The following is a 22,868-nucleotide window of genomic DNA, read 5'->3' on the forward strand; positions in this document are numbered from 1 at the left end:
GCTGTGTCCAGAAGATGTTTCCATGTAGTCATCCACCATGTCTGGGTCTTAGCGTTCTCTCCACTCCTCTTACACAATGATTCTTGACACTTGATGGGTGGTGGTGGTAGTGATATGGGTGGTAGTGTGTGTGTGTGTGTGTGTGTGTGTATGATCCTTTAGAGCTGAGAACTCTACAGTCTGTTTTTCTATGCACCTTGGTCAGTGTGGGTCACTGTGTCAATCACCATCTATTACAAATGATGGTTGAGAGATTCACTGATTTATGGATATAAAGATAAGCAGTTAGGGGTCCATTTAATATGGTGTCCACTTATCTTCATAGTAGTAGGCTTTCTCCTAGTGTCTATGACCTGTCTAGATATAGACTAAGCCTGATAATAGTGCCATGGATGGATTTCATCTTGTGAGAGCAGGACTTGAATCCAACCAGATAGTGGTTGGTTACTTCCATTATGTTCACATAACTGTTGCAACAGTGGGGAATGTCTTTCCAGGCCAGTCTGGATATGATTAATTATTACTTTTCTCCTCCAGTAACTTGTGTAGTTCCTTCCAGTACTGTAAAAGCTAACTAGTAAGGATGAAGTTTCCAGATTTCTACCAGTGGCATTTTGACATGCTCTATGGCTGGAACATGTGGACAAACACTTTATATGTACTTATAAAACAAAAAGAAGTGTGGGAAAGAGGGTCCCCAAGTAAGCAATCCAACAGTAGTATAATTTAGCTATATCTTAGGCAAATTACTGATGATATATATATATATATCTGAATTATCTTATCTTTTTGTGAGAAATTCCTCTCATCAGAAATACTATATGATCTTATGTTGTATCTGGTAAATGTAAATTCAGTCACATAAATGTGAGGTATTTAGGTTTTTAAATTCAATTTATTTTGATGAGGGGATTGGAAGATGGCTCAGTGGTTAAGAGTGGTAGATGCTCTTCTAAAGGACCCAGGTTTGATTCCTGGAATCCATACTGCAGTTCACAACCATCTAAAGCTCCATTTCCAGGTGATCTGATGAGCTCTTCTGGATTCTGTGGGCAAAAGGCACATGCTTGGTGCACAGAAATACATGCAGATAAACATGCATACACATAAAAGTAAATAGAATATAATATAATTTTTAAAAAATTATAATAATATAGTCTGTTATGACATTTACCCTGTGGCTGGAAGTTTCTCCAGTCCTGCCTGGCCCTGCGGTTCTGTAACTGCTTATAAAATGATTCAGATGCTTATATTAATTACAAACTGTATAGCCTAATGGCTCAGCTTCTTGCTAACTAGCTCTTTCATCTTATATTAACCCATTCCTATTGATCTATTTGTTGCCATGTGGCCATGGTGTTACCGGTCTGCTGGCATCTTGTTGCTCCTTGGGCTGTGGCTGGCGTCTCTCCTCCTCTCCTTTCTCCTTCTCTTTCTTCAGTTTGAATGTACCGCCTAATCTTATTCTGCCTTGCCACTAGCCAAACAGCTTTCTTTATCAACCAAGCAGAGCAACACATATTCACAATGTACAGAAAGACATCCCACAGCATCACCCCAATATCTTAAAAGCCTCCTTTGCTGCTTACTGTTTTTTTTATTTATTATAATTCAGAATCTAAACCAGATCCACTTATTGCCTTGGTCATAACTCTAAATATTTTATACCTAGGACATACTACCATGTACTAACAGCTGGCCAAAAATGAATTTAAATTAATAAATATTAATAGTATTTATAGAAAACTGATATTATTAAAGAAGTCAGGATTTTTTTTCAGGACATTTCTTTTCTTGATTATTTTTTCTCGATTAGATTTAACTATATCTTTTAGACCAATGATTTGTACATTTCACATTCTCTGACACTCAAACCCATTAAAGGTCCATTTGTTCCATGGTTGGTAGGGCTAGGCTAAAAGATTTGTGAAAAATCAGAGTTTATAAAATTTATTAAACTAATAATTTTTGAAATGGTTTTAGTTTTGATCCTTCTCTTGCTAATGTCTTGAATGATTGTGGTACATCATTGAAAACTACTATTTTATGTTATTATAAGTCAAAAGTGTGATTTATTATTTTAAAACAAATTTAACTGTGTTACTACTTTCAAGAAAGAAAGAAGAACTGAATAAAGACTTTCTAACTTTAATGTAAAAACACATGATTTTAAACCGTATATTTTACCAATTATTTTACAGTTTTTCTTTCCACCATATCTTGGAGAATTTTTAAAAAATCTGAACTTCATTTTTCCAAACCATATGGTTGTGGTTTGGACATAATTAATAAATATTATAGTATTACAGATAGTAAAATAAGTCCCTCTGCACATAGTAGAAAACTAGAATCATTTAAATCTGAAGATAGTATGTATCACTTTATAATGCTCCTCTAATTATGATATGGTTGTGACATTTATAATTCATATTGGTGGATATTAACTTTTGTTTTCTTCATGTTTGTGGGGTTTGCATGGTACTCAGATCAGAACTGACTTGCTGATGTCTATCATAAGCTTTGTCTGGAAAGATTCTACATGAATAGATAAATAAAATATTGAGAAAATTGTGGAAAAAGACTTGAAATGTTCTGGCCACTACACATCTGTTTTGCACAAGTTTTATTTTTGATTGGGATCTTTTTTGGGAAGTGGTTTGATGTAATGTATTAAATATTGCACTGGGAACTCAGACACATGAACTCTAGACTTGGATCTGCAGTTGCTTTTCTGAAGGACCTCGGACATGTTGCTTCACGTTTCCAAATCTCAGATCCTCAGGAGTAAAATGAGGAGGTAAAGCTGAGGTTCATTCCAAATCTACAAAACAAATTCATATGAACTGCAAAGAAGTCTCTTGAGCTTCCCATGTAAATCTGAGCCCTGCATTTTGGAGGTATTGGAAAACTTACTTTCCTTTTTTTTTTTTTTTTTTTTTTTTTTTTTTTTTTTTTTTTTTTTTAGTGAAATGTTTCTCATTTCTCTGATCCTTGGGGCTACATGGCCCTATAGTCCTGGCTGGAACCAGTAGCAGATGTTTTGAAATACTAAGAAAGTTATTTTTGCAGAACTCCACTGCTCTTTTAAATATCCAGCAGAGGTTTCCAAATTGAACTTTCAAGAAGTTTTATTTGAATTTCCAAAGCACCTCTGTCCCCCTCTGCCTCTTTTAAAATAGGGTCTCACTATGTATACCAGATTGGCCTTGGACTCGTGAACCTCCTTAACTCAGCCTCTTAGGTATTATGATTATAGGAATGTGGCACCCATACTTGACTACAAATAGATTTTCCAATTTAGTAGAAGTCATAATTCTACTCAACCTGTTGCTTTTGCTGTGATTATGTCCCCAAGCCCAGAGATGATAGTTTTAATGACTGGAATTGGAATTTGTATTATATACTTCTTGTCTGAGATGAAACACTTCTGAGGTGCAGGAGAAGATATGGGTAATAAATAGCCACACAAGCAACATAATGCCACAAACACCAACCAAAATAACAAGGCATGAGTTAAGTGGCCATGGACTATTTGGGAAAATTGGGAAGGCTCACCTGGAGTAGCCTAATTAACATAAAGTGGGAAAATAGGAATTAGCTGGAGAATAATGCAGAGTGGATAATAGAAGTAATAATAAATATGAACGTTTAGAAGTTGGGTGTGAGGTGGTGGAATGGGGTCTCACTCAATGCTGAACACACAGCAGCCACTTGTTCTCAGCATCTTGCCAGCTATACATTTCTGCATAAGCTATTTGCTGCAAAGAGGTTTGCTGCTCAAGACTGAAATCAGCACTAGTTTATAGATATAGACACAAATATTTAGTAGGGATTTGCTAAACACAGCAGTTTAGCAAAACACAAGTATTAAGCCCAACCCTGTGCGTATGACTTCCTTTGTCAATGGCCTTTGACTAGGTCCATAGTACTAGGCATGAATTACTTTCAACAGAGCAGGCCTTAGATCCAATCAGAAATCAGTTATTTAAAAAAAAAAAAAAAATGTGTAGCTGGGGTTATCTCCTGGTCCTGCCTGGCCCACGGTCAGGACAAATCTCTCTTACCCGCCAATCCTGCAGCTGCTTGGACCCAAATAAACACACAGATGCTTATATTACTTATAAACTGTATGGCTGTGGCAGGCTTTTTGCTATCTAGTTCTTATATCTTAAATTAACCCATTTCTCTAAATGGCTCGTGGCTTACCGGTACTTTACATTATGCTCCTCATTGCAGCGGCTAGCAGAGACTCCTGACTCAGCCTTCTACTTCCCAGAATTCTCCTTTCTCCTCATCTTGCCTACACTATACTTCCTGCCTGGCTACTGGCAAATCAGTGTTTTATTTATCAGTCAATCAGATCAAAATATTCATAGCTTCGCCAGCAAAAATGAATTGTAGGCTTTCTTCCCCCAAATAAGGAAGAAACTAAAATTTCACTTGCATCTATTTGTGATTTAGTTCCACGCTCAGTCCCTGGTTAAGAACCTGATTGAGATTATAGTTGGGCACTAAAGATAAGAGATCAATTCTGCTGAGATTGGTGATAGATGAGGCATGTTGGAAGAAGTTGAGGAAGATTGTGGAAAGACTTCCTTGAGGAAATCCCAGGTGCTTTATGGAAATGTGAATATGTGTGTGTGTGAGGCAAGCATGAAAGATGGTGGAAGAGGAGGAGGGAGCTTGGGATTCCAGTAAGAATTCCAGTAAGTATGTGGACAAAAAACAGAGGTAGGAAAGGGCATGCCTCATTTAAAGAACAGCCACCATCTCCAAAGTGGGGGTTCACTGTACTACAGATAACAGAAAACCGTAATCCATGCTGAAGAGTGGGGAGTTATACTAATTGTGAAGAGAAGTAAACACAGGGATGGTTTTGGTCTACAGAAGAATCTGCTTATCCACACTGGCTTCTTAATTGCAGACCTTGTTGTAACATTCCATCAAGCACAAGAAGAGAAAGTATTTCCCCCTGCAGCAAACCTCACACAATGCCTCTCAATGATTTTTAGCATCATAACCACTCCACTCTGTCCTCAGTCTAGAAGATGCTGGAAAGGAATTTTCTCACTGTTCTCTAAATAGAAACAACAATGAGAATATATCGGCTTCCCTCAGACTTTGTATACTACAAAACACCTATTGAAATTCTCAGATTTTACAATGTTCTAAGTTATATTCTGGTAAAAGAAAAAAATCCATAAGTTTTTTGAGGTGGCTATGGACCTGGGATTTTACACACTGAAAGAGGGCCCAGCTAGGGAACCATTCATTTAGAGTTGACTTTGTTAGTCACATAAAGCCTCATGGGAGTTGAAATACACTTAAAGAACTGTTTATGTTTTGTAGGGATGTTATGCCATATAATTCATCTTGACCCTCAAATTTTGTGACGTATTACTAGAAAGGGCAAGATGCACTAGAAGAACTATTTTTGTTTGTTTGTTTGAGTTTGTTTTCTTTTGAACTGATAGCAGATAATTATAACTGTATTTTTTCTGAACTCTGGAAAATAGATTTCATTTCTTTAGAACTCACAAAAATTCTCTCCCTCTCTCTCTTTCTCTCTCTCTCTCTCTCCTTCCCTCTCCTCCTCTCTCTCTTATATGTGTGTATAATCTCATCACTACACAAAGTACTCAATTAAACAACAAAAGAAAACTAAGGGTTCTTGAAGGACTGGAACTTTAACTGATTAAAGAATAGATGTTTGAATGAATATTCTTCAGCCTCTGTGTGTCAAAATATTGACCTTACACTAGGTAGTCTGTCCAAACATCTACTCTTCAGTTGCCTGTTCTTTAAACCTAGTATTTTATTGGCTCTTTCAAATAATATAAAACAGTGTGGACCTGAGAGAAAATTGATCCTTTCCATCTGTGACTTCTCCACTTCACTTCCCTCCCAGAAATGTATTAATAGGTCATGTCTCTATCTCACTATATTTACAAATTTTACTCTAGACATGTGTCTATCAAAGCATATTTGTTTAATTTAGATTCAGTCATTAACTTTAATTCATGTTTCCTGAGGTACCATGAGACACAGTCTCACTCTCTGGAAGCTAATGGTTTGTTTATTTATTTACTTATTTTCTGGATGTGGGTGAGAAGACAGAAATAATACCTTCAATCTATGATTTTATTGGCAGTTTGGTTTTTTTTTTCAATTTTTACTTATTTTGTACTGCACCGCTTGATCCTTATTTCCCTCTGGTATCTATAAATTGTTCTCATATACTTAACTCTTAACTAGTCAAAGTGCACACTATCAGTTGTTCTAATCTTCCTACTCACACATGTTTTTCCTCCCAATCTTCTTTTCAATTTTTGCTTCTACTTACAGATTTATATCTGTGGATGTTGATCATCATCAGACCACTATCTCTCCTGAATATTGTTCACTGAATGCTTCATACCTTTTCTTACCATTTTCTCACAAATGCATTGATAGGCTTTTGGGAACAACTAAGTGCTCATGTCACTTTTGGAGCATTTGGTCAAACACTATTTCTAGTATTGCAGGAGGCTTATGGAGCTTTCTCCAGCAGAGATGACTATCCCAAGATTCAAGACCAACAAACAAAACTTCTGTTCTTTAACAGAGTATGAAGCTGTTGGAACAGGTTCAAAAATTTAATGCCTGGGTTCCAAAGGAAATTATCCAATTGCATGGGCATTTGTATATGATATAGGTCTCTTCATAAAATTTGATGCTTTCATCTCTCATTTGGGCTGAAGTAGTCATTTTAGTGGGGTGTTTTATGAGTTATTTTTTTCAGTCTTTCTTTGTTGGCAGCCATAGCTCAAATCTGTACTCATTAAAGCAGTGCCCAAATACAATGTGAACAGACCATTAGATCATTAATATTGGCTAAATGTCAAATCATGAACATAATGCCCTTGGACCTTGAATTCTAAAAGATAATTATGTTATTCGAGTTAGGGTGTTACAGCATATAGACTATCTCTTGAGATGACTAAAATTTAACCTCCAAGCAATTTGAAATCTTAGTTCATACTGACTCAATAAACAGTTATTAAATGCTTATTATGTGTGTGGGATATAAGAGTTCATAAAGAGCTAAAAATTTTCAGTCTAGTCAAGCAGATGAGGCATATATATATATATATATATATATATATATATATATATATATATTTACATTGGGAGTGGTAAGCCATTTATCTGTGTAATGAGAGTTTAATGAGAAGGGGGTTTGTGGACTGTCTCAGTGGGAAATTTGCTTGCTGTGCAAGGATGAGGACCTGACTTCAGATCTCCAGCACCCATGTCAAACCTGACTATGGCCATGCTTCAGTAGATCTCTGGTGGTGTACTAGCATAGGTTGTATAATTGGATGACATCTGAGTAATTTTGGATGAATGAATAAAATGTTACATTAAAATGTCATAGAAATAATTAAAAATGTCATTTAACTGGAACTAATTTATTCTTATTTTGTAAAAATGAAGAGTATTTTTAGTTTCAAATGAAGAAAAGGGATGGAAAGGTACTAAGATTTTTGATATCACTGAATAAATGGTGCCTGCAACACACTCAATTAACTAAAGGAATTTATTCTTTCTTCTCTTTCCTTGATGTTAGACAACCCTCAAACACAGTTATGCTCGAATTTCACAAGGCTTGTTGGAAACCTCCCCATCCCCCCTCTTCCAAAACATTAATCTCTATTAAACTTTGGCAACAAATTCTTTCATTTATAAAACTTAGTCTTTTGATATTCATCATTTGTATAACTCCCCAAGACTTCTTCATAATGTCAAAAAAGAAATACCCTTGGAAATAAGGATAAATATACAGAATATTATTAGGTATTTTGCTGGCTTAGTAAAGTAGTGGCTTTAGGTTTTCCTCCCAGATCCATAACTTTATTGGCCCTGGATAGCTGGTTAGGTTTCCAGTATCAGGCATGATTTCCCTCTTGTTCAGCATGTCTTAACTCCAATTAGAGAACTGTTGGTTACCACAAGGTACTAACACCACTACTGTACCCTTAGGGTTATCATGCCATGTTGGTCATTGCTATGTAGTTCATAGGTATTGTAGCCCAGCTGGCCTCTTTGCTCCCTCCCTTGGCAGCTTACACAGCACATTCCAGCACCATGAAAGCTAGTCCTCAGGGAGGAAGGCTTTTAGGTCAGTTCTAGATCAGGTGTGTCTGGGCCCTGTATCTGAAGTATACGGTGTCTTCATCAACTGGACTTGTCTTCCATTTCCTGGATGGGAGTGGGTCAACTAAGGGCAAATTAATAGCCTACCATGCTTTAGGAGTTTCTTGGACTCCCCTGACCAAAAACTTAAAATACGGCTTATCATACCTGGTGTTGGGAGGTTGTTAGACACTCTTTGGGTCTTGGAGGGTGCGTTGTGAACCCAGATGGGAAATTTTTATTTAAATTATAGACATATATTTATACACCAAACTTATGTGTATTTTAAGTACTTTAGGGAAATCATATGATTCCTTATGACTTTTTTTTCAGACATGCTTAATATTATTTTACCCTCCTCTCTCTTCTATATTTATCTTCCTCCTCTCTCCCTAATTAGAGCCTCTCTCTCTCTCTCTCTCTCTCTCTCTCTCTCTCTCTCTCTCTCTCTCTCTCTCTCTCTCTGTGTGTGTGTGTGTGTGTGTGTGTGAGAGAGAGAGAGAGAGAGAGAGAGAGAGAGAGAGAGAGAGAGAGAGAGAGCGCACTGTCCCCTTAAGATCATGAGTGCCCTGTTATTGTCTTCTATTGCTTTACCACCCTTTATAAGTGATCCCTTTCTGCTTTACTGGTTTCTGCAATCACCCCAGGTTATTAACTCACATCTGAAGATTTGGGGCTAGTAAGCTCAGATGAGAGACTGTGTGATTTGTCTTTCTGGGTCTGGGTTACCTCACTCAATATGATCCTTTTCTAGGTCTATCCATTTACCTACAAAGTTCATCATTTCAGCTTCTTTTTTTTCTTTTTCTTTTTTATTGTGGAATAGCATTTTATAGCTTATATATGTGTGCAATATTTTCATTATCTATTAGCCAGTTGAAGGACTTGCATGTTGCTTTTATTTCCAATCTGTCATGAATAGAACACCAATGAACATGGCTAAACCATTATCTGTGGGGGATGTCAATTCCTTTGGGCATATATCTGGGAGTGGTATAGCTTGGTCATATGGTAGTTTTTTTTTTCTTTTAAATTTAAGTTTTATGAGGATTCTCCATACTTATTTCCAGAGTGGCTCCGCCAATTTGAATTCCTGTCATCAACAGTGAATGAAGTTTTTGATTTTGGTTTTTTCTTTGTTTGTTTTGGTGCCACTTTTATTCTAGTATTTGTTTTCAGCTGTTTTGGTGATCTTTGCCATTCTGATTGGGGTAAATGAAATCTCAAAGTTGTTTTGAATTGCATTTCCTTAATTTTTTTGTTGTTTTGTTTTTGTTCTTGTTTTTTTTTTTCAAGACAGGGTTTCTCCGTGTAGTTTTTGTGCATATCCTAGATCTCGCTCTGTAGACCAGGCTGGCCTCTAACTCACAGAGATCCACCTGGCTCTGCCTCCTGAGTACTGGGATTAAAGGTGTGTGTCACCACCACCTGGCTACATTTCCTTAATTTTTAAGAATGATGAACATTTCTGAGATATTTCTAAGCCATTTTTTTCTATTGAGAGCTCTCTATTCAAGACACAGATCCATTTTTGAATAGATCATTTGTGTTTTGACTATTTTTAAAAATTCTTTATATGTTTTAGATATTAATCCTTTCTCAGACATCTGGCTGGCATTGGCCCATATACCTATGGTCTTTGGTCCTCATTAAGGAAATTTCTCTTTGCAATAGATAAAGACCACCACAGAAAATTATAATCAATCAAAATGCAGAGTTGTGTATCTCAGTCTCAGCTGATAGATCTATAACACAACTCTTGTGCTCAAGGCTCAAGGATCACTGAGGAAGAAGGGCCAGGAAAATTGTAAGAGCCATAGGAAAAGAGAGTTTTCTGATAGATTGTGTCTCCTAAAAATGTCAGAGTATCTACACCCATGAAGTTTCACCAATACCACTGTCTAAACATTATCTGAACAAGGAGGGCACCAGTAAATACACTAACATGGATGGGGAAAGACCAGTAGCTTCAACACTACACACAGAACTACAGGCATCTAAGAAATTTCACCTAAGGGCAGGAGAAATATTCTTCCCCTGGGGAGAGCACACAAATTAGTAATCCAATACCAAAGGGGAAGCTTTGAAAATACACACACACACACACACACACACACACACACACACACACACACACAGAAGTAACATTATACACACTGAGCAGGTTATATTTATGTATTTAGGAATGTGCACACACACAAACACACATACATGTAATAACAATTAGGGCAAGGAAAAGTCATGAATTTGAATGCAAGCAAGATGTATATGGGAGAATTTGTAATGAGAAAAGAGAGGGGGAAATAATTTAATTATATTATAATTTAAAAAATGAAAAACTTTAAAAATGATGTGTTTTCTTCTCAGAAGTCTGTAATAAAACAAAAACTGTTTTCTTTCTATGTAAATCATCAAGAGAAATGTTGTAATTATTTTTAGCAAAAGATGTTACCTGTATCTCTCAGTGATGATGCTGTAGCCTATTCTAACAGCCTTCCTTGCTGATGATACCCTGCCCTTTCATTAGGGGTAAGGATGTTAAACCAGAAGCAATCCTTGGCCACAGCTCTAGTGTCATGGCTCTATTGAGAAACTCAGTCTGATTGAGTCACTGCTACCAGGCTCTGAAAAAATACCAGTGTGTGTAGGTGGAGGTAGTGTTATCTGCATTTTTTTTTCAAGTAACTGTAAGAAAGACAAATTACTTTCATTTGTTGACAGGGAGAGAGATCTTGAAGCAAAAATAAAAATGTGCTCAGCTTGTAAGTACCTAGGGCCTTAGGGTTTGATACTTCAGACTCCATTTGTTGTTTAAGATTCAAGGTCAGCCTTTGATTTGTCATACATAAATATAACTCATTTTCCTTTGGATAATGAAAAAGACTCTTGGTATCCTGAAAACAGAGTGAAAAAAATGGAAGAAATGGAAGTCTCTTTAGTAGATAAAATTAGTGAGAAACAAGATTTATGGAACTGGGACACCTGGAAGAAGGAAAAGAAAGTGAGATTGGTGAGAAAGCTTAGTGGGTAGCAGTGCTTGCTACCAAGACTGATGAGTTTTATCTTCGGGTGTTGCTAGAGTTTTCCTGCCTTGCCCATAGTCAGGACAAATCTTTGTCACCCGCCAGTCCCACAGCTGCTCAGACCCAACCAAGTAAACACAGAGACTTATATTGCTTACAAACTGTATGGCCATGGCAGGCTTCTAGCTAAATGTTCTTATAGCTTAAATTAATCCATTTCCATAAATCTGTACCTTGCCACATGGCTCATGGCTTACAGGCATCTTCACATGCTGCTTGTCATGGTGGTGGCTGGCAGTGACTCCTTCCGCCTTCCTGTTCTTCTTTTCTCCTCTCTGTTAGTCCCGCCTATACTTCCTGCCTAGCCACTGGCCAATCAGTGTTTTATTTATTGACCAATCAGAATAATTTGACATACAGACCATCCCACAGCATTCAGGATCCACATGATGGAGAGAAAAGACTCCAACAGGTTTCCTCTGATGTCCAAGTACATGGAGTCTTGACTTTTATTTTATAAGGTGAAAAAGGTCCAATTGCAACAACTTAGCTGAATAGAGAAAGGCAGAAGTACTTCTTTATATGTAAGAATTAAAAATCTTGGCCACACCCACTATTCAAAAGAAAGGTAGATGATTTTTTGAGCCTCAATTCAAAGAAGTTTCCTTATATAATTACAAAAATAATACTTGGCATTAATGAGTGGCCAGTCTTATTTACCTGTAACAATTAGTCACCTGTGGATGTTGATTTTTGGTCAACAACTGTGACTCTAATGCCTTCATAACAGTGAAGACAGAATGAGTTCCTGGAAAGAGGCTGTTCCTTGACCTGGGTTTCTCTGGGGTCTCTGTAGGACTCCATAGACTCACGGCTCTTCTTATTTGCAAAGTTCTTTTAAAAATGTTGGAAAAATCTTAATTTTATAAAATTTTACCTCTGTTTCCTAATGAAAGAGAATGGGTATCAAAGCAAGTATCTTTTCTCACTTCATGAGCTGCCCCTCTGTAACATACTAAGGACATTGTCATGGAGAACCACATCAGGTACATTACCAATGCATCTCATTATGATCAGTGACAAATCCATTATACTCAAAATAATGGTCTCCTCTATTTCTTAAAATGTCTTCTACAAGTGTATACATGATGTGTTCCTGAATGTTTATGTGTGTGAGTAAAAACATGAATGTGCAGAGATCAGAAGGCAACCTTGGTTGTCAGTTCCTGCCTTCCACCATGTTTGAGACACCTGTCTTTTTACTCATTTCTGTCTACAACAGGCAGCTCTACCTACCTGAGAGCTTCTGGTACTTCTCTCTCTCTCTCATCGCACTGGAGCAGTTCTCAAATGATGGACAACACTGCCATGCTCTGTCCTGTGTGGACATTCTAATTTAGGTCCTACATTTTCATGGGCACTACCTTTGCCCACTGGACCAACCATCTTCCCAGGTCCCCTCTACTTTAAAATCACTCCGACCATTACACTGATATTTTTATTGTGCCTTTATGTCTCATCTACCTTGTTTAAATAATTTGTAATTTGACTAGCACCTTGAGAAAATATTTACCTTATTATACTCTTTTCTTTTACAATAAAGAATGTTAGCTGAAAATTTACACATAATTTTACTACGAGTTAGTTTCCTAATCTCCATGGCTGTGCACACAATACAAATAAGTCATTTACTAATTAAACAGAAGAACTAACAGGAAATAGATATAACCTTTCTTCCTTGATCTGTGCACATAATATGTTGGACGTGGTTTTGTATTTTGGAAAACTGAAAAAACTGAGACAGAAAAGAAGTGGGAAGATTAAAAGGAAATGAGCCTGGCAAAGGACATAAATATTCCCTCACAGGAATATATATTATATCAGGGATAGTAGATGTTAGAGATATTCTCACTTCAGCACATATTTATTCCTGCATTCATATTGAGAGACATAAAGGCACTCACAAACATATTATAACTGTGATACATTCAGACCACAGCTTCCATGTGATGCCGGAGAAGAAGCGTATGTGATAGCTGAGAAGATGGTAGTAAAACAGTACCCCAAATTCATGTGTAAAGTGCAATGTCCTTTCCGTTTTCATTCATACATGAGGAGAAATGACTTTAAAGGGCACAAAATGGGCAATGATGTTTTGTTCTAAAAAAGAGACAAAGAGCTGGAGAGGTGGCTCAACAGTTATGAGCATTCGCTGATCTAGAAGACCTGGGTTTGATTCCCAGCACCCAAATAATTATTCAGAACTGTTAATAACTCCATTTACAGGGGATCTGATGCCCTCTTCTGGACTCCTTAGGTACCAGACACAAACGTGATGCCACAGACATGCATACAAGCAAAACACTCATGCACATAAGAAAAAAGAAATAAATCTTTAAAGGAGAGAGAAATAGAGAAAGGAAATATGGCTATGACTAATCACTGTTTGAAATTCTTATAGGGATTTATTTAGACATTACAAATATACTTAACATAGATAATATCTCCTATTGGGAAGGCGAAACAAGGAAAAAGACTAAGCATTCATAATATGTGAGTAGGGGAGGGAGTATAGAGGAGTGGGAACTTGAGGGAACAGATAGGATTAACCAGCTGGGTGGGTGTGGGAGGCAGATTGGAGGTGGGATGGAGGGTGAAGTAATGAAGGAGATGTCTTGATGGGGGGGCATTTTGAAGTTATGGAGAAACCTGGTGTCAGGGAAACCCCCAGGAATCAAAAAGGATGACCCCAGCTAAGAGTCCGAGCAATAGTAGAGAGATGCTTGAACTGGCCATCTACTGTAATTGGATTGGTGACTACCCTAATTGTCATCAGGGAACCTTTATCCTGTAACTGGTGGAAACAGACGCAGAGATCTACAGCCAAGCACTGGACCGAGCTCTGGTAGTCTTTCTGAAGAAAAAGAGAAGGGATTGTACTAGCCAGGGTGGGTCATGATGGGGGAACTCAGAGAGACAGCTGACCTGAGCTGGTGGGATCTCATTGACTCTGGACCACGAGTTAGGGAGCCTCCAAGGGACTGACCTAGGCCCTCTGCATGTGTGTCACACTTGTGTACCGTGGTCTCTTTGTAAGGCTCCTAGAAGTGAGATCGGGACCTGTCCCTGGCACTATGCTGGCTTTTGGGAACCTTGCCTAGCCTTGATTCAAGACAAAGAACATGGTCCTGCCTCAACTTGATATGCCACGCTTTGTTCAAGCCCCTGGGAATCTTGTCGCTTTCTGAATGGAGATTGAGGAGGAGTGGAAGGGAAGGAGGTAGATTGGGAGTGGAGGTGGAGCAGGAACGCTGGGGGTGGGGGAAGGAGAAACTGTGGTTGGTATGTAAAATAAATGTTATTAATTTAATTTAATTAATTAATAAAATTAATTCGAATTATAAAAAATGAAATATCGAGGGCAGTGCTGGTAGTTTAGGGACTGGCTTATTTTACTCAGCAATACACCATTAATGCTGCCGTAGTGCTTGTGATCTCGCTCCCATTCTCCTTTTTATTGGAACACAAATCTCTTTGTCTGAGGTTAATAATTTTTCATTCACTCATCTATTGGAAGATATCTTTTTTGCTTATAGTTTTCAATGATTGTGAATAAAACTGCTAGGAAAAAAATAGGGATTGGGTCTCTTCCCTGCATTAGCACTTGGAACATTTATCCTGCTTCTCAGGTCTGAAAACAGAAGCATATATGTGACCATTCAGTATCAGAAAAGCAGGGTTAGAAGCTCTGTATGCTGCTCTGAACTGGAAATTCTATTAGCCACTGACACCAGCCGGACTGAATTAGTGTTAATCATATGTTTTACTCTGGCTTAAAATCTACAAAATCAAGAGTAAATAAACAAACAAACAAACAAAAGAACCAAAAAATGAATCAGTACTATTATTCCCTAAAACAAAAATTAGTAAACATTGCTAAATAATGAGAAAATATTACATCATACAAATGTCTAGATGCAAACACAAGTCACATGTATTTGTATTTCTCCAAATTTTATTTGACCTTTATTACTACCACTTAATAATATCTTGCCAGAGCTGGTCCAGATTCTAGGAGACTGTTACACATGTAGATATTAACTACCACTGACCATGTGTGGGTACTACTCACAGAAATGGAGACAGAAACAGTTTGAAAACTTTGCTAAATGATGTTAGTGAGAATCTACACTGATAGATAGGAAGGGAGAATGCTGTGGGATAATGCTCTTGCACACTGTAAAGATATATCACTGGAATGGGTTTAATAAAACACTGGTTGGCCAGTCACCAGGCAGAAAGAATAGGCGGGGTGACCACATTAGGAGAATTCTGGGAAGAGAAAGGGCAGAGGCAGGAGTCAAGAGTCAGTTGCAGAGGAAGCAAGATGAGTATGCCACACTGAGAAAAGGTACCAAGCCAGGTGGCTAAATATAGATAAGAATTATGGGTTAATTTCAATGTAAGAGCTGGTTAGTAATAAGCCTGAGTTATCGGCCAAACATTTATAAGTAATACTAATCCTCTAAGTCAATCATTTGGGAAGCGGCTGCTGAGTATTTGGGAACAGACAGGCAGGAGAGAAAATTCTGCCTACAGGAGAAAGCCACAAGTGCCAAACTGCCGATGGTAATCACTGCAGCCCAGATGCTCAGAGCCCCAGGAAGAAACTGAAGGACCTGGGCAAGCTCTCATTGACCAGGAAGTGAAAGGGGTGACAAGAAAGAGGATAACAACTAGATAGGAAGCTGACCTGACACCTTCTGTGATTTCCCATGGTTCCCATGTGGCATCCATAGATAGGCCGCAGATCTGTAGTAGTCATAGATGATCACTGAAAATTCAATTTTCGGAGGCCTGTTGACCAGTCCTTTAATCAAAGGGTCTGATTATTTGCTGTATACACTTCATTAGAAAGTCATTGATCTAAGTTATTGAAAAATATATGTAAGAAATGTTTCTAGAGAGTAAGTTGGGTTCTTTAAATAGTGTCAGTTTTAAGATTAAGCAACTGCTGGGGCTTTGAACATAGTTTTTTTAGTAAACTAATAGAAAGAAATATCTCAGATACAGATTAGTTCATGTGACCTAAGTCAAAAGGCCTAAGGAGCCATAGAAAGTGAGATACACAGTGTACGCTTAGCAAACATTTGTTTTGAGGGTGCTACTTGCCGGTTGGGGTCACCTTCATCTTTTCTATGAGTCTTTGTCATTGAGACTCAGTAACAGTAGTTGCATTCATATTAAAAATATTTAGTGTAATATCTGTATGAGGTATTAATGAAATAGTCTGCTGCACTGACATTCTAAGGGGGATTTCTATTTGGAAACTAATAACTGTAAGAATAAATTCTATTTCTTTTTGTGAGTCCTGCATTATCAGAGAACAAATGGGCTCCTGTAGGCACAGCATTAGTAAACATCAAGCTTGAGCCCCACGGAATTTTACCCACTCATAATTTGGAGCTCCTGCCCCACCCCCATACACATATCTATAATCTCTGTCGCTCTCACCCTCCTCGCTCCCTCTCTAACTCCCTCTCTCCTTCTTTTATCTTTTGACTTTGGGTTCAGAAAGTGATTTGTTGGAAGGGCTGAGTTCAAAGAAAGGAGGAAAAAGAAGTTAAACATTCAACAGATCGTCGTCTAGGTTGTGCTGTTCGGTCAAGTGGCTGATCTTTCTTTCTGTTTAACTGCAGGTTGTATTTAAAGGGTCACACGGGGACAGCAGGCAAACAGAGCAGCCTGATCCTTCACGGGGCTGATTTCAGCACGAAGGATGCGGACAACGACAACTGTATGTGCAAATGCGCCCTCATGCTAACAGGAGGTGAGTCCCGGCGGCCTTGCCCCGAGCTTGCATTTGTTGGTTTGAAGTTGGGGATTTCTTATCCCTGAGAAAAGGGCTTGATCTCCTGGTCAGGAAACTGAGGAGCAAGTCCCTAGAGATCACTTAGCTCTGCACAGGGCTTTACCCTGTTCTTGTGCAGGGCATTGCTGACATTCCTTAAGCTTGTCTCCCCCTTCATCTGTGATAGGAATGTCCTAGCTCCATTCTAAGTGAATTCTCTGGATCCTTGAAGTACCAGGTACTCTACCTTTAAAAAAATCTCTAGGTTACTCTTAGTGGCATATAGAACATTACTTCTGTTCAAATGCTTTACAATTATGCAGTCAGTCATACTGACGCATTTTCATATAGAATCAGTACAAAATGGAGAGATGTATTTAAACCTAAAGTTATACACTCAGACCAGGTTTGCCAGGGCTTTGAAAAATATTTTATCTGCTACAGCAAACACTATTAAATAGCATTGTATCACTATATACATTTTTACCATTCCAAATCTTTTCCAGCATTTTGTGTTTTTCAAAGTGAAACTTCAATTTGCTACTAAAATAACTGTAAAGCTCAGGCTCTGGTAAGCAAAACGGCTCCTCTTAGGTCCAGATATGTTCTTTTTCTTTTATTTTCTGTTTCTCTTCCATCATAGCAAGTTGTACTGATCTCTTCTCTAGAGGAATTCTGAGCTTTGCATGTTAAAATTCCTTTGTACTTACCTAATTGTTGGTTTAAAGAAAAAATGTAAACTATTAAAATGCTGTACACATATACAAAAATCTTCCAGAAGTTGCTACAGTGATTGACTGAAGTAGGGAACACTAACCTAAAACCCAGCCATGTAGAATATGAGTAGTGCATGTTTCCTCAGGAAAGGGGTAATTGTGAAGGAAACCTCTATATTAATGACTCTTTTTTTTCCCCAAAATTGTAATGCTGTCTCTTAATAGAAGGATAGGGGTCCCTGACATCAACCATTCTGACATTCTTTTGACGTGACCTAGAAAAATCTTTTCCATGTTAGTATGTAGAGAAACTGTCCTTCCTCTAGTGTGATGTATAAGGAACTTAGTGGAAAATGCAGTGTATGGTGGGTGAATGTTCATTTTTTAATCCGTGAAGTTGTTCTCAAGTTTTAAATCCAATAAAATGAACTTTTAGGTTGGCATTTCTGTCACACATTACCAGAACACAGAAAAATACAAAAAGTTTTAGAGTAATCTTTCCTTGAGGAGGCCCTTCTGACCATCTTCCTGCCTTGCTATTACTATCAAAGTACATCCTTAAAACCCACTTCACCCACAGTGATAAAATTTCATTGTAAGATTAGCCTAGTACCCAGGACAGCATGGCATGACTCTGCTTCTACTATATTCACCATCATGTTTCAGTTCTGAATACATCACTTGGGCATCACAATTTGAGATCACCAAGCATATACAAGTTACCTATGTGTGTAACTCTGAGATCTACATCTAAGAAGCAACATTACAAGTCTCAGAATTTTTTTAAAGTGGTAGCCACAGGTGTATCTTGCATCAATCAGTTCTCTGGTTCCATAACTAACATTATACAAAGACGTGAATGTTCCAGTTTGGCGCCCGTTTTAGTGTTGAAATAGACTTCATAATCTCCACTTGTATTTTAACAGATGCATTTTTCTAGTAAATAACTACAGTCCTTGAACACCCAACAGTGAGATGCTTCTAATGTGTCCTTAGAAGAGCGTCCTCTGTGTCCGTGTTCCTGTCAGGATAATGCAAACAAAGTACCAAGAGGGAAATTCGCTTCTTGGTTGTTGAGAAGCCACCACTGCTCAGAGTTAGGATCTCACTTCTGTCTCACATGATTGAACTCTGTCATAGTCTTTCATCCGTAATTACTCTTGGACTTGCTCCTCACTCACTAAGAAACACACACGTTGGGAAGAGAAAACCTCCACTTATTGCTTGGGCTAGAATAGTCTAAGATGTGTTTTTGTAATAAACACCACTACCCTGTCAAATATCCTTTTAAAACAAGCCAGGTCTTGTAAAGCCATTCACACTGAAAAGCTAAGCTGTGGAATGTAGAGAGCTGAGAACGGGAAATCATAGGCATGAATGTCAACGGCCGTCCAAATCACTGGAGCATGGCCTGGAACGTATGTCCTACAGAGCTACTACCCACCACTGTCTGTTCCTCATCAAATTATCCCTTCCAAATGAGACCATTCCATTGTCTGATGACTTTTCCTTTCCTTTTCTTTTATAAATTGTGTCTGAACTCACTCCTGCTTGATAGTGTCTCTTTTCAGCACCGAGAGCCTTCACAGTCTCAAAGTAAGAACTTGTGGTTTTTGTCATCTGGTGAAGAGTGTCAAGGTTGAAGTAAGATTTAATGCTCGCTAACTGTGCTGGAGCATTTTATTTAAGGACGTGGAGGGGTTAGAGTCGAAGGCTGTGGTGGCATTGTCACTTTCATCGGTTAAAGGCTGGAAGCCAGAAGGTGAACTCAGCTGAAAGCAGAGATGGAAAACAGAGCCTTTTGAGCCTTTCTTCCTCTCTCCTAACATCCTTACTGCTTCCTACCAATTTAACATACACCTAATAACGATGGGTTAAGAAACTAACCTACTGCTAGATAAATGAACCGTGTAGATTAGAGCCCATCTCAATTAAAAAAAAAAAAAGAGGTTGTCAGAAAAATGATGCACAAAGAATGAGGTAGTTTTGAACTGTAACAGTTTTATTGACAAAACATAAATTATGATAGAATTATAAGGAACAAGGAAGAAACTTTAGATCGAGCCTCCAGGAGTCAGTCATTAGAGTGAACTTTGGATGGACCAGTACCTCCCCCATTGTAGACATTTGCAAGGATGGAAGAGAAGGCTTTTGTTTTAAAGAATTGAGTTATGATCTTTCCTGTAGGGTAGGTGGGTTAAAAACAGTATTAACCTCTCTTCTGGTTATCTGTTTCTGTTCTTTCATGTAGTCATTGTAGAACTAATAAGAAAAACAAATGCAACACATAGGTGATAATCCATGTGCTCACCATTGTTGAGTTGAAAGGGGGCACACCATGAGCTGGGGCAGCATCGTACATTGGCATGCACTGAAGCCGACAACACAATGTTTTTTAGCAGCTCATAAGCATGTAGACTTGTTCTCATGTTAACAGGAAACCAATAATTCTTCCACCCAGTTTAAATGATGAATAATTTTATATATCATTACAAATATTTATTTCACCAGTGAATACATTTCAGTATCAATAGTGCCGCATAGAGATTTCTACTGCAATAGCTTCTGAAGTTAGAACTAAATAGAGGGACTTATCAGCAGGGACTTATAAGCCACATATATCTGTGCTGTGTGATTGCCATTGGCTTTAGGAACTGTTCTCAGTTTCGCTACAGGTTCCTCCCTACATAAAGGACAGTAGTGTGAAGCTCTGTCTGTAGTAGGTGGGAGGCACTGATGAAGAGATAGCAAACACTTCCTTAGCCCATCAGGAGACTTCTCCGTACACTCTTAAACTCAAAGAGAGTGATCAGTTTCATTAAAGCTGATTAGTTTTAACTACTACTTAACATTAAGACAAAGCCAATATAATGTCTTATCTGTGCACGCTTTTGTTTGTCTGTATTTATTGTACTTAAAATAGTTGTGCAAAAAAACTGAATTAAACACTAGGAAAATAAAGAACTACTATTAGACAGTCACTTTCAAAGTAAATTTATCTTCATCTAGAGTATAGTCCTTGGTACTAAATCAAGAATCTTCAAAATAAATAGTTGTAAAAGTCAGTGTAAACCTCAATTACTAAGCTTTATTTATACAATCAAAGTATCAAATAATTATATAAACAATTCTGTCTAAAAGTTCATAATAAAATGCAATTATTAGAAGTTGCTAACAACAAAAAACCATCAGTGTGGTTTTATTTTACTTCCCTTTCCTTATTTAAGTTTTGCTTCAATATGATTTCCATATTTAGTATATAATATAAAAGCTATGTAAAAATGTGACCTAACCTTCGTCAGAAAGAATCTGTTGCGGTAGAAACTCTGCCCTCTTTTCCCACGCATAAACTATGTCAGCTGGCAGGCAAGGCTTTCTTAAGCTAACAAGGGATATTTTTCAGTTCCATCCTAAAAGAGCAGCCAAAGCCATCCACATAAATTTTTTAGTACGTCCTGGGTCTTACCAGATGCTAGCAGCAGAGTTGATAAATGCTTCCTCTGCTTGGGCTCTAACCTTGACAATGACAAACGAAAACACTAGCTGCTTCTTCACGTGGTGAATGACATGAAGGTGACAGGATCCTTGGGAAAATGGAGTCAAGTTGGCATTTTTAGTACTTCAGGAAGGGCCGGGCAAAGCTTTATCAGATGAGTGGCAATCCTCACTTTGTACGTTTAAATGTTATGAGAAGACCCACGTGGATCATCTGAGGCTGAGTGAACAAAATCTACATTGAATTACTTTTATTTCAACTCACTTTTTAAATTTAGTACAAACTGTATCTGTCCAGTACACACACACACACACACACACACACACACACACACACACACACACACACACACACCACACACACACACAGTCCCCTGCATTCTAACTGTGTGCTACCTACTGCTGTGTCTCCAGATCCTGCTAGCCTGTGGCACACAACAGGAGCTCAGCGAGCATTGGTTTCAATGACTATGTTATCAGAGACTGTGAGAGGATCCTCAAACTCACCAATGTCCACAAATAATCCTGCAAAAAGTCCTAAAAATATTAAAGTGTGATCGATCCTTTTGCATGAAGTTATATGTAGAGCATGTGATTACATATAAATATTTGAATAGACAATCATGGAACAAAAGGATGACTAGCTAATCAAGAATTGGTACCAGCCTCGAAGGTCACAAAACCCAAGAAGAATGACGTCTAAAATTGCAAAAGTTTTACTTTTAGGCTGTTGACTTTCAAATAAATTTGATCTCCCCAAACTCAGTGCTTAGCATTGTATTTGTATTTTTCTGGTACATAGTATATTTGTTTCAAAAATAACAAAGAGAATCATTCACGAGTTTGGAGTAGAGTGAAGTAGAACTATAATCTGTTAGCCTTTTGCACATAGCATAATTATACCAATGGCAAAATGCTACAGCCTCAGGCTGGTAGCTGATTCCATGTGAGAAACAATGAAATAAACAGCTTGATTTGTGTTGCAGTCCCTAAAGAGCAAATACTTATCCAGTTTTGAAGACTTTTTGCATTACTCTAAATGATCCGCATTTCATAATTCAGATGCAGCTTATCAAACCCTTTTGATTAGGGAAAATATTAATTCCTTTCACAAGATCCAAGATAGAGAAAAGTTAGATCATTTGCCATTTGCCTGTGTTCACAGAACTGGTGTCAGAAGTCTGAGCTGCACACATGTACTTAACCCCAAGGTCATCACCCTATTGCTTCTACTACCTCTGTTGGGAGTAAAGGCATTCAAAGAGAATGAAGGGGTTGTATTCAAATGCTGAAAGACTACTTTCACAAGCATTTCCTCACTCACCATGCTTAAAGGTGAACCGGAGTCCAAAGGAGGGAAAGACAATAAGAATACACATAGAAGACTCAAATAAATTCACTATTACTGGCCAGAGTAAACAACTTCTCATCTTCGGAAGAAAGAAGAAAAGAAAGAAACCTACACACACACACACACACACACACACACACACACACACACACACACACATACACACACTTGGCCTGAGGGAATATAGTAAGAGATTAGAGAAGGAGGACAGACTTCTGAAAAGGCTCTTTGCCTCCCATCCACAGGAGTCATGCAGC

General features: G+C 38.0%; 1 protein-coding gene across 4 annotated transcripts in view; it reads left to right on the forward strand.

The window, feature by feature from the left end:
* Positions 1-22,868, forward strand: part of Angpt1 (angiopoietin 1) — a 256,084-nt gene that overhangs the window by 225,312 nt on the left and 7,904 nt on the right. For all 4 annotated transcript variants that reach the window (XM_006978712.4, XM_006978713.4, XM_076555800.1 and 1 more), the window contains one exon: positions 16,898-17,028. In XM_006978712.4, the coding sequence (XP_006978774.2) occupies positions 16,898-17,028 (131 nt within the window). The remainder of the gene's footprint in view (positions 1-16,897; positions 17,029-22,868) is intronic.

The sequence above is a fragment of the Peromyscus maniculatus genome, chromosome 20 (genome assembly GCF_049852395.1).
Source record: "Peromyscus maniculatus bairdii isolate BWxNUB_F1_BW_parent chromosome 20, HU_Pman_BW_mat_3.1, whole genome shotgun sequence".
NCBI lineage: Eukaryota > Metazoa > Chordata > Mammalia > Rodentia > Cricetidae > Peromyscus > Peromyscus maniculatus.